The 19,353-nt window shown below is 35.7% G+C and overlaps 2 protein-coding genes across 4 annotated transcripts; both read left to right on the top strand.

The window, feature by feature from the left end:
• Positions 1-782: 782 nt before the first annotated feature.
• Positions 783-10,002, top strand: ldlrad2 (low density lipoprotein receptor class A domain containing 2; the record flags this gene model as incomplete). The annotated part of the gene is made up of 5 exons (XM_081357465.1): positions 783-870; positions 3,242-3,742; positions 4,377-4,523; positions 4,608-4,748; positions 9,734-10,002. The coding sequence occupies 5 exons, from the start codon at positions 783-785 to the stop codon at positions 10,000-10,002; spliced, it is 1,146 nt and encodes a 381-aa protein (XP_081213591.1).
• Positions 10,003-12,224: 2,222 nt separating this feature from the next.
• Positions 12,225-19,146, top strand: LOC308685695 (uncharacterized protein). 3 transcript variants are annotated; one of them, XM_081357654.1, is made up of 19 exons: positions 12,225-12,419; positions 12,500-12,566; positions 13,408-13,710; positions 13,799-13,876; positions 14,294-14,368; positions 14,749-14,823; positions 15,193-15,273; positions 15,440-15,475; positions 15,593-15,640; positions 15,717-15,767; positions 15,850-15,897; positions 16,615-16,644; positions 16,787-16,873; positions 16,974-16,992; positions 17,092-17,123; positions 17,225-17,256; positions 17,336-17,402; positions 18,047-18,075; positions 18,150-19,146. In XM_081357654.1, exons 2-19 carry the CDS (start codon positions 12,512-12,514, stop codon positions 18,240-18,242), a joined length of 1,239 nt encoding a protein of 412 aa, XP_081213780.1. In that variant the 5' UTR covers positions 12,225-12,419; positions 12,500-12,511; the 3' UTR covers positions 18,243-19,146. The 3 variants fall into 3 exon arrangements, with proteins under 3 accessions (XP_081213780.1, XP_081213781.1, XP_081213782.1); XM_081357655.1 differs by having other exon boundaries at positions 12,286-12,419; positions 15,196-15,273; XM_081357656.1 differs by lacking the exons at positions 12,225-12,419; positions 15,593-15,640 and having other exon boundaries at positions 12,504-12,566; positions 18,150-19,069.
• Positions 19,147-19,353: the final 207 nt, after the last annotated feature.

Consider the following 19,353-nt stretch of genomic DNA (forward strand, 5'->3'; position numbering starts at 1 on the left):
AAATGCTTGAAATTTGTTCTGTAGACAAATACAACTCATCTCTATGCATAATTTTTATTATTATTTTTTATACAAAACTATGAATGTGTTCATAGTTCATAGGGCAAGCAGCAACAAAAGTCTAGTATACATGTGAACTCCTTTAATACTTTTATAAAAAGCATCCCATGTTGCTTTCATTGAAAGTTGGCAACTTTGAAAAAGCATACATATTACTTCTAGTTGTGTCAATAGTTTGAATGTCAATTGTGAACTAACCTATAGTAATGCAGAGTGCATATTTTGACTAGTAGGCTATACACTTAAAAGTACACCTGTATAAAACTCCAACAGTTCCCTTTTAGTGCTCTACAAACACTTTGCTGTGTGCATGTCCAAATGTCATCAGTGTGACAGATGTTCACCCCTGTCTTCTTCAGCACTAGATGGTGCTTGTGTGGGGGGCAACTTTGAGGGGGTCCTGCACGGCTCCTCCTTTAGATCCGTGACATTGGACCTGTTGTCATGGAAATAGTTCAGACGAATACATTTGACAAAGAGGTTTCAAAGACACAAAAGCAGGGATGATGAACAAGGATTAAGCTCGGCGCATCTGAGACGCCGTAGACAAATATTCCCGCTTCAAAAGCAAGACACTTCTGGGGGTGTTTCACAGGCTATGTCGGCTTTATAAATTAGGGGAATGTTTGGTTTTCGCAAGAGTAGACTTTGCGCGATACAAATGCGACAGAACAATTGCGTTTAATATTGGAGGAGCCAGTGTCTTTGCTTGGACACCCGAGATGGCCGCAGTTCGATGCATTCAGCTCTTGTCAGGATGGTTTGTTCTGTTCAGCTTAATGACACGCCAGAGTCTCTCCATTGAGACAGGTAGGGTGATGGGTGTTCACTTCTCAAGATTTATCCCATTATTACCTCGTCTGAAACACTTGTTGCACTTGGGCTTCTTCTCGTATTCTTAATTCATGTGTGTGTGTTGGCAATAGAACTAGCTGGTGTTGCAATTGCTTTCACAGACATTTGGCTTGTCCCATGTAGCCTAATTTGTCTTAACACAACTGTAATCTAATGAAGTTGAATGAAAGTAGATTTAAAATGACATTTAATCGTTTACCTCGCTGTTTTATTTTCATTCAATAAGTTTTTGCAGTTCAAACTTTTAAAATTGTATATTTAAATAATAATAATTTGTATTTTTGGTTTATTTTTATTAATATAAAAAACTAACATGAACTAACAATGAGCAATACATTTGTTACAGAATTGATTAGCCTAATCTTTGTTAATATTAGTTGATAAAAATCCAGCTGTTCATGTTAGTTCACAGTGCATTAACAAATGTTAACATACAACAGTTAAAATTAATTAGTTGAAATTAACATTAACTAAGATTAATAAATGCTGTAGAAGTGGTACCGTATTTTCTTACCGTATCTTTGTTCTTTTTTTTTAAAGTTTACTCATCTGTGTCATTCCAAAATCCTTTACTGTATTATACAGAAGAAAAAAAAGGGAAGAAAAATAGCCTACTATATATTTAATATGAAATACTATATATTATATTGGCATAATTGTTTACCTCAAAATTGGCTTCCAAATAACCTTTCTCCTTACATTAGTTGTGTCTGTTTCACAATATCACATATTTGTAAAAATCTTAGAACAATCATTTACTACCACAATGTTTTGTAATTGCACACACACACACACAACACACACACACACACACACACACACACACACACACACACACACACACACACACACACACACACACACACACACACACACACACACACACACACACACACACACACACACACACACACAGAGATAGTTATACTTTGATATAAAAATAATTTATTGCCTTTCATTATAAGACAATACATCTAGCTAGGGATGATTTATTTGATCTGACACCAAACATTAATATAACACCTCCTCATCTGGTCCTGTGAAAAGCCCGTGGCATCTGTGTCATTACCCACAGAGTTGGCACGCTCTCTGCTGTTTTTCTAGAGTTGGGAATTACAATGGGAACTCGGGTGTGATTAGAGCTCAGAGCGCTTTGGTCTGGCCAATTAAAACATTTATAGGGAACTTACTATTCTGCTGCTGCTCATTTTTGTGGAAACTCAGTTTAGGATTCATGGTTACGGAATATTTTGAGGTATTGGTCCTTTTCCACCAATTGAAGGTTTCTCTGGACATTCCTGGCAGTGAGACATCACGGATCCACCTGTTGCCCTTGGTAACAAAGCTAATAAACCAAGGAGAGGTTGTAAATCTTCCTATTATTTGGTTCGTACCCCAGATGGGGGGATGCAAAGCCAGTTCATGCTTGTGGTCTTTCTAGATTAGAACTGGATTTGTTCTGTTTTCCTTCCATCCCTGTGTTCTTTATTTCATTCTACACAACATGGGGTTTGGGTTCCTTGCCACTGTCGCCTGCTTGGTTAGTGATTAAAAGGCATTTGATTTAATATTCAGGAACATTATTGATTTGACTGGACATTACATTTTGCAACATTAACACTGAACTGACTGCAGAACCCGATTTTACCAAGTGCAACATGTTCCTGGATCAACATCTTTGTTGATCCTGGAACAACATTCCAATCAACCAATCAGATTTGAGGGACAAGTTTACAGTTAATGTCCAGTTTAGGCCTACAACCAGGGTTTGGTGCTTCGACATCAGTGTTATTCACCTATCATTTCCCCTTTAGGGATAACTTAGGGGCAGGGTTAGGTTTAGGGTTGAGGGATATAGTTAGGATTACGTTTTTAAACTGGAATGTTGTTCATGACACTGTTGCCTTCTGTAGAGCTGCTTATAGCTAAATTGAACGTGTTTCATAATTGATGAACTTTACACAGTTATTAAACTGAACTGAATAATGACACTATTGTCTTTTTTAGAGCTGCTTTACAGCAGAATTTTAATTTGTCACATATTTGAAGAATTGTGCATCATTGATTCTGTTATTTTCCTGTTTAGTACTGTTAAGCTGCTGAAACATTTGAATTGTATATTAAACCCCATATAGGGTGAATTCAGGTTAATTAGGACACTTTTTGCCGTTGAGATGACTGGGGAAAAAGTGTCCCAATCAACCTGAATTTATCCAAATAAAGCTGACTTGGGTAACAATTAACTGAAACAAAATTGGGTTTGGAGCCCCATGCACATCTCAGTTTCTCAAAAGAAAATGACCCTGAATGTCAATATTCCCAACAGTGAATGTGGTGGACTTCTGTGGACAGACGATACAGGGGGACGGTATGATCGTAAAGTCCCACCAGGAGTCCCGGAGGTACTACTTTGTCTCCATGGGAACGGACTGCCACCTCACCATGCAGTCCGCCACTCCCCGGGACAAGGTGCAGTTCTACTTCCGCTTCTTCCTGGTCTACAGCCTGCTAAGAGTGTCACCGCACAGCCCCCCACCCCTCTTTCCGGAATCACCCAGGGGGTCCTCTTCATCTGGCCCGACGCGGCCTGACATGAGCTTGGAGCCAACCACCAGGGAGGGGCCAGAAGACCCATGCCATGCTGGTTCTTACATCCAGTTCTTCGATGGGAGGGATAAGTCCGCACCCCCAATTGGCCCGCCACTCTGTGGGAAGAGCCCTCCTCGACCAGTGTTGTCAACGGGCAGATTTCTAACTCTACGTCTTGTGACGCGAGGAACTCAGCCAAGGGTGGACTTTGTTGGAGACTTCACTTCATTCAGGCTGGGTTAGAATGTGTTTACATCCACTTCTCAGTAGTGATGGGAGAAACAAAGCTTTTCTAAATTTTGAATCTTTTGAACCAATTGATTAAAACGCCACACACTGGTAATGTCTGCTGGTCAGAACAGTGCATAAAAACACCTTTTACAAACCAATTGCAAACATTTTATGAATGTGTAATCAATTAAATGCAGTTAACAAATCTTACCATTGATTAAATATTAATTGTCTGTATGATATGTTATTTTATTACATTGTAGGGCTTGTTTTATTTGATTTTATGGAGAGCTTGGTTAATCAGCTCAGAAAGAATTATTCAAATGTGTCATTTCCACATTTATAAAACTGATCCGAGATCAGGTAAAACCATAGACTCACATATAGATTTGACAGAGATCTGCCCATAGCAGTGAACAACAATTGAAAATTTGAAACGTTTTGAAACAGTTATGACTTAACAAAGCCTTGTTTACTGAAATCACGTGACTTTGCTAGATATATATTCACTCTGAATCACTGGTTCGAAACAAAAGGTTTTGAAGCTTCACGAAGCAGAGTTTCGAAAACGCCAATCACTACTTAGTAGGTTTAACTTTTTTCTTGAAGTCTATATAAACTGCTCATGTTTGTCTCTCCAGGTTTTAACCAATCAGAGTGCAGCGGGCAGCCTTACTTCAACTGTCGGAACGGGAAGTGTATTCCCATGAGTCTGGTTTGTGCAGATGATAAAGGCATTGACAACTGTGGCGATGGCAGTGACTTAATCGATTATCCTGATTGCAATGGTCAGTAAAGAGTTTATTTTAAGAAGGCTGTTCCATCTGAGATTTATTCTTGATAGGTTTTGTTCTTGTTTTTGTGTGTTTCAGGTCCTCTATCTACACCCAAGCCACCGCAGCACCATGTTACACAACCAGCACAGATGCTGAATGTCTTGCCTACTCTGACAGTGTCCACTTTAAAGAACTGTGCCACTCCAAACGCAATTCCTGGTCTGGATTCTGTGACTGGTAAGCTCTCCAGTAGTTCTGAAAAGCAATAAAAAACGTGCAATCAAACAGAAACAGAGCAAAAATTCTTCCCTTCACAATAATGCCAACCCAGGATCTTTTCCATCAAGCTCATAAAGTGCCAAAAAGCACCATAAAACTAATCCATACGACTATATTGATTTTTCGTAAGTCCTCTGAATTCATATGATAGCTTTGTGTGATCAATAAGTTATAATTTGCTGAAATTGGTAGTCAAATCTCACTTGCATTTGATTCAAAGGTGGTGCATAAACATGCATCACTCCAGATTTAACATAAAAATATTAAAACATCAAATCTGCTGAGACATGTCTATATTTGAACTGAAAATTATTTGGTGAAAGGAGGATGTCTTTTTTTCCCTACATGTAAAAGTGCACTCTAGCAAAACATCTGGCAAACATCTTCTGTTGTGTTTTTGCAATGTCATGAACTAACAATGTCATTATGCATAAATGTGCATAAATGACAGCATTTTCATTTCTGAATGATCTATTCCTTTAAGATAAGTCAGCTGTTTCTTGTCCGTCTTGTAGAATTGCTTAAAATTAAACTCTACAAACTTGTTTTACTGGCTTCCCAGAATGCTGTATGGTTAATTGTAGAAGGCCAAACTAACAAAACCAAACTGTGTTTAAGCTGCAGCAATGTTCAATAAATCAAGTTTACATGGTTGTAGGTTTAATATCCACCATCCTGTTTTTAGTGCATTTTTAGACCTTAAAAATTAGTTTAGTAAGATAGATGAAGAAGATGGTGCACAAGAACTCAAATATAATGACTACTCCTCAGAACTGTGGCTCTTTTTGAGTGTCCATAAATTTAGTTTTATTGCTATGGTGAACTCTGAAAGGCTAAGGACACAAAGCTAATTGAGGAGCACATAAATGTTCATTGCAAATAGTGAGCTGTAAATCAACTACTCGTTGGAACTTTTCAAGAGCACTAGTCTGCTAAGTAGCCACTACTCACATTTGTGCATTTGAACAAATAGATATCATTTACCTCCACATCCGATCCACAGGTGTTCAAACGATGGCACGCTACTTGAGGGACAGATTTCACCAAGAAAGCTTTAGTTAACCAAAAGAAAGTAGCATTAAAAGGACTATAGAATCTTATATTACTGTACAAAATGATGTAATGAATAACAGAGGCACCAAATTAAACAATAAGCCAATAAAATAATTAAAACTAGTTTTCATTAATTGAAATAAAACTGAAATAAAATATAAAGAGATGAAAAACTGACATGAAAACGTACATGAAAATTAGAAATGTTGCCTTGCCAACTAACTGAAATAAGATGATATACTAACTAAAATTAAAAATATTAATTATATATAATAAGTACTGTAATAGTATATAACTAATAAAATAACACTGTTAAGAGTGTTGATAGGCATGTAATGATACACAAATATTTAATAAATAATTAAATGAGTTAATTTTGGGTTTAAATATTTCAGTTAACTCAATATAATTCTTTAACTGTAGGCTTGGTCTGATTGGATAAGGCATAAAATGCAGATATGTATATTTTAATTTATGTATTTTTTAATATTAATATTAGGCTAGGCTAATGAACTATATTGGTGGAACAATTTTTTATTCTGATAACTATTTTTAAACAAATCAAATGATTTTCTGAGCAAAATGTCTTTTATAATATTGCTATTGCTGCTGACTTAATCGTGCTAAAGTCAGTATAATACAGGGGCGTGTCCAGGGGGAGGCAGTGATAAGCCCTGCCTCCCCTGAGAAATGACCTGTCCATCTGATGATAAATTAAAAAAGAAAAATGTTTGCTATTTTTTCGCTAATTCTGACCTAAGGTGATGTCTTGTGTTCTCCTTCTGTTCATAACCAGAACGTTCATTAAAAAAGTTTAGCCTATTGCTTTTCTATTGGCCGTTTTGAGTGGGGGTGTGTCAGTCTGCTGCTGCAGCACATTAAAGGTCCCGTTCTTCGTGATCCCATGTTTCAAACTTAAGTTAGTGTGTAATGTTGCTGTTAGAGCATAAATAATATCTGTAAAATTATAAAGCTCAAAGTTCAATGCCAAGCGAGATATTTTATTTAACAGAAGTCGACTACATCGAACGGCTCATTTGGACTACATCCCTCTACTTCCTTCTTTAATGACGTCACTACAACAGTTTTTTGACTAACCTCCGCCCACAGGAATGCTCCTTCAACCGAAATTTGTTTAACTTGCTGTGTTTACTCAGCTCTTACTGTGATTTTCTGAAGTAAAACTGATGCTTCATCTTTTGTGTGATGTACAATAAACTTTATTAAACTCATCAGTATATGTTTGATCATCATTCATACAGCAGACTTGTAGGCTATTAATAAATAATGGATACATACAAGCAGATGACAAATACGTTATAATAACCGTAATTAAACTACTAAACTATACCTGTTCCATCTCTATACAGCACTCTGACTCTGTAGGCATTATTGTCCGACTCGAAATGAACACGTTACTGAGAGTTTCTGATATTATCATCATTCCGTGAGATGAAATTGTCCTGAGAGACTGAGTGCGAGCTCATGAAGCTCCGCCCCCTGGGTCGTCCAGCAGCAGCTTATTTGCATTTAAAGGGCACACACTAAAACAGCGCGTTTTTCTGAGCCCCAAAAAATTACAATTTAAACATGCTGTAAAAAATGATCTGTTGGGTATTTTGAGCTGAAACTTCACATACACACTCTGGGGACATCAGAGACTTATTTACATCTTGTGAAAAGGGGCATAATACGGGACCTTTAACAACCAGAGAGCGCAGCAGTCACAGTTCACTCTGCACACAGACGATATAGATGTTCATGTTAAAATGCTCACTGCTCACAACTTTGTTCTTTTCTCATTTAATGCTAGTGTGTTCTTATAAGCTTTTCCTGAAAGTCTTGTAGTTGAACAGATTTTTTGTCATTTTAGCAGGCTATTAATCTGTTGGGTAACATACCCTAGCTCAGGCTGCTTAGCTAGCTGCTAGTCACTGAAGCTGCTAGTCTCTGGTCACTGAAGTTGGCACTGAAGTCAATGAAGTTGGCTTTTGGATAAGTAATAATTAGACAAGTACAATCGTTATAATACCAGTTATTATTAAACATAAAAAAATGCATAAGTGGCTCATTAAAAAACAGGCACCTTGGCCTCTGTCGAGCTCAGCGCATCTGCTAGCAACACTGAACATGCTGCCTCTGCCACCTAATCGGCCTCATTGAATTGAATCAGCTTGATGCTGAGTACATGTGTGACCTAATTCTGTCTCATCTGTCTGACCTTTTAGTTTCACAAAAATAGCTTTTATTTCAACTCACTAGGTCTCCTGACCCCCTGTAGCTTAATATGTTATGTTTCCTTTTATCTAGGCCTACTGTTTACATTTACATTTATTCATTTAGCAGACACTTTTATCCAAAGCCACTTACAACAAGAGAATAACATTCAAATACTATTCTCATACTGTTCAAATGAGCATATCAAACTTTTTTACCTGGGGCCGTATTCACAAAGAATCTTATAAGAGGCTACAAGTAGCTCCTAACTGGTGAATTTAAGAGAAACTCCTAAAAATAGTGGTCGTGTCACTCATAACTTTAGACTTAGAGTAATTCACAAAGCATTTTAGCCCTAAAAGTAGCACCTACGTCTGGGACAGCTTAGAAGAATTTACCTCGTCTATACAAACGTGACTTCAGATTCGTTTAAAAAACTCTCATGTCCTTATCGGTAGCCTACTCTTGAAGCACGTCTTCTCACAAGCAAACACCTGTCACTCATTATCAGGCAATCACTGTGATCTGATATACATGAATTTGTCAATAATAATAATAATATTATCATCATATTATTAATGTTGACCTGGTTTAACTAACTTTTATGTGATAGCCCTATAGTCTAATAGGCGTCATGTGCCTATCTCTGGGTTCCTGGCTTAGAAAAAGATCTGCACTAAAACAGGTTGTGTGTAGTATAGCTTAATTTTGCGCCGATTTGTCAATTGTTTATGTTGTCTGTTTAATAATTGATGCCATAGATGGCAGTTTCAGGAATATGTAGTGAGTGCGAGTGTTTGTTATGATGTTTTATTAACAAGGTTCGGGAGGAGCACGTTCAGATAATTAACAAAAAAAAAAAAAAAAAGCACTCAGCAATGTGGAAAGCACTCAGCAATCAATGGTGAGAGGTATAAATACTCAGCAGTCTCACCTCATTCCATTGACAGTTTTTTGCAGCATCCCTCCACCACCCCTTCTCCACACTTCTAGTACTAAACACTTACATACGGGGGGAGTACTCTGGGTTCGGGCTGAACTCCGAGCTCGGAGCCCTCCCTCCGGACAGCACGCCATATACGCATTAAACTTACCCATTCAATTATATGTAAGTGTGAACTCGTGAAAGCCTGGTAATACCAAACTCTGCTACTTCGCTTTGCTTCGTAGACAGAGTCTGGAATGGCATAATAGAGAAGTGTTTTCTCTCTCGCGGGGGTCGCTTGTCTGAAGTTTAAAATCATTGGTTACTCGTAAGCCAATCACATAACGTTTGGTTATGGCGTGTGTTATGCGCATGCTTAGCCGCATCTAACTTCCACTGTAAACACATGTATGATGCGAAAACAAAAACCATCGAGCGAAATACCGGAGTGAACATGGCTGTGAACGACTTTTGCAGATTATGTGAAGTAAATCTACGCATCCACGGTACAATCAGTGTCTACGTCACGGCTCTCAGCCCGCCCTCTGTTTGTTGATTGGCCGGCTGTTTTCAGGCCGGAGGAAAACGGAAAGCTATGACGCTGTCTCAGACTGAGTACAGAAGCGAAATGAAATTGAGCGGAAGTACAAAGTCTGACGTAGTCAGGCTAAGTGTTTGTACTGAATTCATTTAAATCTCACAAGGGATTGTAGTTCCTAGTCCAATAGTGAAATCCTTTCTTCTCCAGATTCCCAGGCTTCCATGTCTCTGCTGGCGCTGTATGTGGTTCTGGGTGTGACGGCAGGAGGGGTTCTCATGTGCTGGTGCTGTTGGGCCCCCGGCTGGTTCCTGTGGCGAGTGAGTGTGTTTCGATTCATGCCCTGCTGCAACCCCTGCTGCGCGTCCTGCCAGCTCTGTGGGCGGAGCTGCTCGCAAAACAAGGACCACCGATTGGCTAAGGTTACACCGGAAGGAGCCGCAACACCCGTGTCTTCTACCACCACGGTGGCTGTGTAAATACACTCATCTGATGTAGCCTAGCTCCATAAAAGACTCTGCTTTTTCATTTTTTACTGTTTTTTTTTTAATGAAGAATTGCCGGGTGCTGGATTTTTTTATCCCACTGATATTTTTTGTTTTCAAAAAATTATAGAACATACTTCATACTGGATCTGTGAAGAACAACATGAAATTAAATTTCTAGTTAGTGGTCGGTTTCGCAAAGTGAAAAAGAAAAGAATTCCACTCTATATTACTTCAGTGGGATACAGCTAACACTAGGACAATCCAGCTTCAAACGACTGGAAAAAATATATAATATTAAAACTTTCCAATAAAATGCACATTAATCTAGCAGAGAGCATTATTATAGCTACATTTTTTTCATTTAGTTATTGGTTATTGGCTTCAGTTATTGGTCACTCTCCTCTCTTGCAGATGAAAATAATGTGAATAAGTTTCCTGAACATGTGCAGTAGTGACTTATAAAACTATTGGTTCACATATGAAGACTGTAGATTCAAGGTTATGCCAAAAAAAAACTAATACCTTTTTCTGAACTGTTTTTTTTAGACCAAATCTTGTATTTTCACTGACACAAAAGGTGTTTGCGAATGTGATGTGCAAGATAGCTGCTGTAAAGTACGTACACATTTTTTTTTTTTTTTTTTTACAGAACTAGTACATAATTACAGTTTAGAAAAGTAAAATGTGACTAGTAAATATTATTGGAGGAACTACAAAGTGCCATTTTTTTTAACAATCTGATGCACAAATGATTTAATCCCAAGGAAATTATAATCTTAATTCCCCCCAAAACAACAATATAATCATTCCCAATCTTTTTTTAAAAATGTGTTTTGAGAGAGTTATGCATTTGTCCTCTGCTATAGAAGTAGGACATGTATCATATGTCAGGCATTTTTAAATTGTGTTGATATGGATATAAAATACAATGACATATGGAATTATGAGAAAGGGTCGAAGGTCATCATCCATGGTGGTGTGAATATTGATCACCCTGAATTTTTATACATTTAAAATTTTATTGCCAAATTAAAAACAAACATTTTATAAATTAGAAGCTATTATTTCATGCATATTCAATTGCCACGTTCTGATATTCTGAATATTATCTTGTCTGCTTGTTAAGTCTCTAAAGGCTGATGGAGAGTTTAGATGCCATTAAAACTGTAAATAGACCATTTCAGTCATTAAAAAACTATTTTAATGCGACCAAGTGTTTCAGATTCTCCTTGTGACTGTTTACAAAAGAGAGGGAAAGTTTGGCAAGTGCTTCCATTTCAAACTGCGTCTGTTACCTTTGTCACTCCTAGCAACCTTTCAGAGCAGATCCTCTTTGCTCAAAGAAGAATTTCCCTTTCTCTGTATGACCGATTTATATAATCACCAAAGCTCCTGTTCAAACAGGCCCTAGATGTTTAATATCTGACATTAAGGTGACCTCCACTTTTTTCTCTGAACCCAGGCAGTAGATTCTTTTCAGGCGTTGAAGGCCACAGCGATGGGTGTGGGTTGTTGTTACACTGACCCCATTAAAGACCGTCTGCAAACGCTTTAAATTAACGGCCCTGCATTGTTCCTGTGGTATCTCTCTGACACAAGCAGGTGCAAACGTCATCGGTGACCCACTCGCACAACACGCCGAAATCGTTTGGTCTTGTTTGGTCAACGTGTCATTAAAATGAATGATGGGATGTGCAAATATCAGCTAAAACAGAATGCTAAATCTGCTAAACAATGCTGTTGGCCAATATTTGCTGGGTTTCATTGATGAAATGTTTTGAAAGGGACAAAAGCATCCCTTGCTGACATCTCGGTAGACATTTTGAGCTGTGTAGACCATGTCTGCACAGGTTTTATATAGGGGAGTCTGGAAGCGATTAAGATTGACAATGATTCTTATTCAGCACCAATGTTGGGATAACAACTAACATGCGATCAGATTACTTTTGATGTAATGAGTAAAGTAATGCATTTCTTTATATATTTACACATTCATATTTGAGTTTCCATAAAAAGTAACCAACATAATTAGTTTTTTTAGTGTGATTTTCCTTATGTGCAACAACAACAAAAAAGTGTTTCTGAAATATAAAAATAATTTTGGAATGTCCAGTATTTATCTCAAGCTGATTTTATTTGATAAAAAATTGTACTTCTCGTTTAACATGCACGAACACTTATAAAGTGAAAGTGACCCTGCAAACTTCCTTTTTAATGTCTTGATCATCACCCATGTGAATTACCCTTTTCTGCAGTTTGATTCTTACTTTTCTTACGTCTGTGGTCCTTTTGTCAGTTTTGATGTCATTCTGAGACTGATGCATGGTAATTGGTTAAATATAATTTTATAAAGCGCAGAATTCTTTTACAGAAATGTCAGGTTGAACAGTCATTTCACCCCTTTTGAGGTAAGTATCATTTCCTACTTCCCTCTCAGACACTTTAAGTAGCGTCTATTGTTCACTTCTAATCGAAAGTTTGTTCACAGTGTCATAGTGAAATGGCCCTGTTCATCTTAATAACTTTTCAACTTTTACGGCTGGTTAAATCACAGGGTAAGTGATGTCTCATGCTTTACATTGATATTAACCCAGCTAACAAAAATATGATCACGTTTGCTAATGTTCCTGTTAAGTAACGAAAATGTATTTTACATGTTCTTTAAATATTTAAAATGTTCAGTATTTTTAAATGTTCAGTTTTTTTAATTATTTTGCAATTCCATTTTATCATTTTGCAGATATTATTACATTGTTACTTTTGAATGTTCTTTGTTCTTTCTGAAACAAATAACATAGCATAACAGCAACATTTAAAAAACATTTGACGAATGTCTAAATAAAAATTCTGAGAACGTTCCCTGTACGCTTTGAATACATATTAATGATTTCCGTTTATTTCCCGCCTTGCACAATTTTTATTATGAAGTATTTACCTTTTTTAACTCTACACTTGACTTCTTTCTTATATAAACCTTTACTTGTCTTAATCATATTCAAGAGTCAGTACATTGTAAAAAAATACTTACATTTTTGAGTTCATTTGAATTTTTAATGTGAGTTAATTCAATGAAGGAGATTAGTTTAACAAATAGAAACTCAAAATATTATGTTATCTGAAGCACATTAATTATCTAAGTTGATCTGACAAATGATAAAAAGTTGTGACAAGAAATTATGAAAATATGATTTTTTACAGTGTAGTTTAATAAAAGCTGGCTTGTCCAGTTATAAGTAGTATATTGGACATGTATATTAAATTAATGACATTAACACATGCACAGACAATTTATATGTTTCTTAAATTAATTAAATGAATTTAAAGAAGTTTGAATTAATGATTAATTGTGATATTTTATTGCAAAGGTGAATTTACGTATCTCATCTTTTTTTATAGGTTTGCCACAGGCCAACCTGACAATATTTCCTACATTTGCCACCTATGGAGAAAAGGTGCAGATGTACTGTGGAGGTCATGAGAGTCAGCATGTATCTGAATGCATGTTCTATCCTGCAGGCCAGGAGAACTATAAAAAACCAAGTGCATTGTGTAACATCAACCTTACCAGGATCGAACTGATCTTGTGGTCACAAGATCAAAACATTTCACATGTCAACATATCCTGCTACTATACTGTGTATGGCTTAGGAGAAAACGCAACCTCACCTCATTCCAACAAAGTCTCAGTAAAGGTCAGAGGTAAGCTGTTTAATCACAGACTATTTTTAATAGAAATATAGATATGTGGTTTATTCTTTTCCAAGCAGATGTTTTTGTATCTCATAAGGTTTGGCTGCCATGTCATCTTTGTCTCCGATCACAGAGTACAGCCAAACTGTACTGATCTCCAATGGAACCTCTGAAGGTGGATTTTTTAATTGCATTTCCAGCTTTTCTGATTTAACTTGTAATAATTCATATTCATGTCCCATAAGAAAACACTAAAGAGCATTTCAGTTGTTTGTTTACTCCAGTTAAAAACCCCATTACAACATTTTGATTCCTGTGTTGACATATTTTCAACTGAAACAGGAAGTTGGGTGGGGCATAGAGGGAGTTGTCGCCTCCCCTTTTTTTAAACAGCCAATAGGCTTTAGTTGAATTTTTTATTATGAAGTTTATTTTATTTTTAAGTCTACACTTGACTTTTATATTTTTAAATTAAACTTTAATTGTCTTAATCATATTCAAGAGTCAATACACTAACAATATATTACAATATATATATATTTACAAAGTAAGTTACCTGGTTGCCTTAAATTTGTTGGTTTTCTAATCTCAGGTTTGGCTCCCATGTCATCTTTGTCACCGATCGCAGAGGACAGCCCTACATTGATCTCCAGTGGAACCTCTGAAGGTGGAATTTTTAATTGTCGTGAACCTTGTATTTGCATTGTACAAAAACGTGTATACACCCTCAACAGTCAAGTTGGAAGAGAAAGACTGTAAAATTGAATGGATATATCTGTTAACAGATAATTATGTGACCTTTTAGGAGTATAATGGCATATAGACTTATTGTTCCCTGTAAGAATACATATATTAATACCGATTTCCGTTCATTTTCCTCCTTGCACAATTTTTTTTTACGAAGTATTTATATTTTTGAAGTCTACACTTGACTTTTACATTTTTATATAAATCTTTACTTGTCTTAATCATATTCAAGAGTCAATACACTAACAATATATATAACAATGTATATATTTTTACAAAGTAAGGTTTTTTTAATCTCAGGTTTGGATGCCATGTCATCTTTGTCTCCGTTCACAGAGGACAGCCCAACATTGATCTCCAGTGGAACCTCTGAAGGTGGAATTTTTAATTGTTGTGAACCTTGTATTTGCATTGTACAAAAACGTGTATACACCCTTAACAGTCAAGTTGGAAGAGAAAGACTGTAAAATTGAATGGATATATCTGTTAACAGATAATTATGTGACCTTTAAGGAGTACAATGGCATATAGACTTATTGTTCCCTGTAAGAATACATATATTAACACCGTTTCCGTTCATTTTCCCCCTTGCACAATTTTTTATATTTTTGAAGTCTACACTTGACTTTTACATTTTTATATAAACCTTTACTTGTCTTAATCATATTCAAGAGTCAATACACTAACCATATATATAACAAAGTAAGTTACCTGGTTGCCTTAAATTAGTTTTTTTAATCTCAGAAGGTTTGGATGCCATGTCATCTTTGTCACCGATCACAGAGGACAGCCAAACTATACTGATCTCCAATGAAACCTCTGAAGGTGGAATTTTGAATTGAATTTCTAGCTTCTTTCTTTACAAAGCAAAGGCATATAGAATAATTGCTAAAATAATGTTTTTAAAGGCTTTTTAAAGCCAATATGTCTTTCTTATTCTAACACTTTCTAAACTGATCATTGCGATTTCATATTTAAACATTAATTTCAGAAAATTTGTCGACCGCATCGACAACGGACACAACATGTGAGTTGCCTTGACTGTACAATCCTTACAACCGACATAACTGTTTTCTGTTTTGTAAACATACTTCTTATAATTTTGTCCATTAATAATGTTTAACTTGTTCTGTGGTTTCAATAGCATTGGCTGTAACATCCAGTACTGAAATCACAACAGACCCGATAACCAGTAATTGCTTTTCTTTCTCATAATTATTTATCAAAGATTTTGATTGGTTGGCTTTAAATTTGTTTTGTTACTATAGATATGTCCAGTCTAACTACCCATGACAGCAGTTTAACAGGTCCTGCAAATGGTAAGTCCTCAGGTCTTCTCTTTTAATCTGTAATATTACTGTAACCAAAACACATTTGACTGATTTATTTACAAATCTTCAGCATCTCTGGGATCGACTACACTTGCTGAAACTACAGAACCTGCATCAGGTAACCAAACTAACAGAAATGTTCTAAGAACGTTTTGCTAACGTTCTCATTAAGTTAACATTATTTCCGAATGTTTTCTGTGTGTTTGTTCTTGGTTTTGCGAACATTAAAGGAGAACTCCGGTCAATTTTAACATTGAGCTCATTTTTTTTGTACATTTGGAGTGGTCAATACAGAGAACAACGACAAAAATCGGTGTCGCCTACACCGAGTTATTCTATTTTTAAAATTTGCACCCTGTTGACTTCAATGGGGAAAGTACTAAACCTGCTTTTAGCCTCTTAACATCCTTGATGTGTCATTACAAGTGCACAGCTAATGTGAGTGATTCCTTCAGAGTGAACACGAGTGAATCTGACTGCAGTAGATGTGAAAGATATGAATAAAAATGATGTTATTTAAGCCAGCGCAAATACCTGTGTTTACATCCTGTTTTCGGGTGAAGTCCAAAGTAGTCGATTGCCGAGTTCACGCGCGTGATCATAGGTACTAAACCTATGCGCGTGTCAAAGTTGCCAGAACGTTAGTCAAAGTTCTATAAGAACATTCATTGTTTGCTGGGAAATTACTAAATACTAGGGAAAATTACTGGGAAATTGTTTGCAATTTTTTTTCATTTTTATATGTATAGATTTAAATATGTTATATAAACACTGAATACAATACACATGCTAATGGTCAATTTCTCCTTTATAAATTTCCTCTTGATGGTTGAAGGCCTTGAAATCAAAACGTACTCAAATAAAAGTAAGTAACTTTACTCAGAGGTTTACATTTTTCCATGAAGAAGCACATTCATTAGAAACCCAATGGCAGCATAATTTTTTTGACACTTAATACAGTAATGCAAAAGTGTATTGCTAATCTTTTATATCTTTGTCTGACACAGAAATGTTTTTCTCTATTGCTGTGGTTGCAACTGGTGGAGGAATTGTACTGACTGGACTCATGGGAATCTGTTTATACGGATGTACACGTAAGTGTAAAAAAAATTGCCATGTCTTCAATGTGGATTATAGATATTATGAAAAGGTTAGTCAACTTGACACTTTGATTTGATGTTTCCTTCATCGCAGGAAGGCCAAAGGACGAGAGGTAGAGATGTTTATTTTGTGCATATATGAAATCATTGGTGAAATTATAAGAAAGTAAGGGATAAAGAGGTGCACAAAATATATTTGTGAAATTTACTAGGATTTGGATTGAAAAAAAAAGTAAAGAGCAGGGTAAGTTTTTACTTTTCTCCTCCAAACATAAGCCATAATCAAAATAAAAGTCAAATACAGTTTAATGTCAAGGTTTGCTGAAACCTTCCTCTGTTTTGTAGGAGTTTCTTTACCAATTGCCGGTTCAGACTCAGTAAGTGTTACTGTCATTATCAACCATTAATGGGATCATTTTAATATTTGACACTAATAGATCAATCTTTGTTATTTAGTCTGGTGAGGAAGATACCGCATTTTACTCAACCATCGACTGCGTACAATCCACCCCTCAACCACCAGGTAAAGAGTAAAACGAATCACCTCCATATTTTATGTAAATAGCATTGTGATTTATTATAGGCTACGTACATAAATCATAGCAAACAAGTTATTGTGATTTGCAAGCCTTTGCTTTAACTGGCACTGATGTTTTCATATTATTCCAAACTATTTCAACTGGATAATATTCATGCTGCTTACTTTATTGTAAACACCTTCTGATCTGCACTTGTTCTGATATAAATGTGTTCAACATGAATGCTTGTCAATCTCCTAATTATTTTTTGCTACAATTGACTCAAATATTAGGTTACACTTTATTTCGATGGTCCACTTTATACATTCTAGTTCTACTAACTATAAGTAACTTTGCAACCATATGAACTAACTCCCATTAGAGTATTAGTGGACTGTGGTAGACTGTTTGAATAAGTTTACATGTACTTGCAAAGTTACTTATGGTCAGTAAAATATCTGTTGAGGAGCATCAAAATAAAAGTGTTAGGAGATATTAAGCAGACAGACTCTAATGAGAGTTAGTTGACATGTAGTTATAGCTAGTAGAATGTCTAAAGTGGACTATTGCAATAAAGTGCTACCAAATAATAATTTAATTATACACTAACATGGTCATGATTTGACATCTGATGTGTCTTGTTACGCAGGAAACAGTGAAGAATCAAAGCAAACCAAGGTGAGTAGATCAGATGCACATGTAATAGCAATAGCAATAATTTTTCCTCATTTTAAGACTCACTTTTCCTCCAGGTTGAACTGAATCCTTTGTATGTCAGCATCCTCACTCAACCGCCCGTCGCCAGTGACACCAATGATGTTTACAGTCTTCTGACGGCCCTCTGAGAATCCAACTCTGCCCACTATTTTAATTCAGTCCAGAATTGATCAGTCTTCATTTTTAACAGCATTTAATACTCCATAACAAATGCATTTTAAACTTCTGCTTTCTAAACAATACAACCTCTTAGCCTTTCAAAACTGTCATAGGTCACAAAATTCAATGAGTTCTATCAATCAAAAAACACAAATAATTGCATAATTATGATTTCTGTGTTATTGTGAATGGCAGTTGTATTGATGAGCACAAGGGCCATTGTTGCATGCCATATACACTCACATTTTGTCCTTTTGCTTGACTCTGTAAATATTTTCACCTAATGTTCATAATTTAAGCACCTAATTTTTACTTTTACTCTTAGAAGAAAATATTCTATATAGAACTTTTTAGGGCTTCTCAATTTGTTTGAATTCCCTTTTGATTTTAATTCAATTTTATGAATTAAACAACCTGTTAAACATGAAAGTTTTAAGCAATCATGTAAGACATATATAGAACCTTTTTGCCAATGGTTTAATTTAATGGTTCTATAAAATTGAGTCATGAACCTTTGTTCCAAGAGTGAGATATTTTTGCGTTTTTTTGTCCCTTTTTTCTGTTCTTCAAAGTAATATCTAAAATATCCACATTTGTTTTGTTCAAATGGTCTCATGAGAATTATTTGTCAGATAAATTAGTATATTTTTAATTGCTGAACAATCATATAAACAAGTTTTCTGTTCATAGGATCACATAGGAATTACAATTTTAAAAAAATTATACACATTTGTACAAAAAGTTGTATTGTTTTCTGTTGGTAAAGTAATTAAATAAATAATAACTCATACATTTCCACCGTTTCCTCAAAAAATATTAATCAGTACAACCGTTTCCAACACTGATAATACTAATAAATGTTTCTTGAGAAGCAAGTCAGCATATTAGAATGATTTCTGAAGGATCATTTAACACTGAAGACTGAAAATTCAGCTTTACCATCTCAGGATTTTTTATTTTATTTAACATTGTGCCATGGTGAGCATAAGAAATTTCGAAAACATAAAAATAATCTTACCGACCACAAACCTTTGAACAGTAGTTTTTTTTAAGGTCTCATGAAAACCAAACCCAACAAGG

The sequence above is a fragment of the Scardinius erythrophthalmus genome (genome assembly GCF_964197995.2).
Source record: "Scardinius erythrophthalmus genome assembly, chromosome: 25".
NCBI lineage: Eukaryota > Metazoa > Chordata > Actinopteri > Cypriniformes > Leuciscidae > Scardinius > Scardinius erythrophthalmus.

Coding starts and splice junctions, on each gene's coding strand:
- LOC308685695 (XM_081357654.1), top strand. CDS start 12,512: ATGGCCCTGTTCATCTTAATAACTTTTCAACTTTTACGGCTGGTTAAA. Junction 14,824..15,192: donor CTCCAGTGGAACCTCTGAAG/GTGGAATTTTTA, acceptor TTTTAATCTCAG/AAGGTTTGGATGCCATGTCA. Junction 18,076..18,149: donor AAGAATCAAAGCAAACCAAG/GTGAGTAGATCA, acceptor CTTTTCCTCCAG/GTTGAACTGAATCCTTTGTA.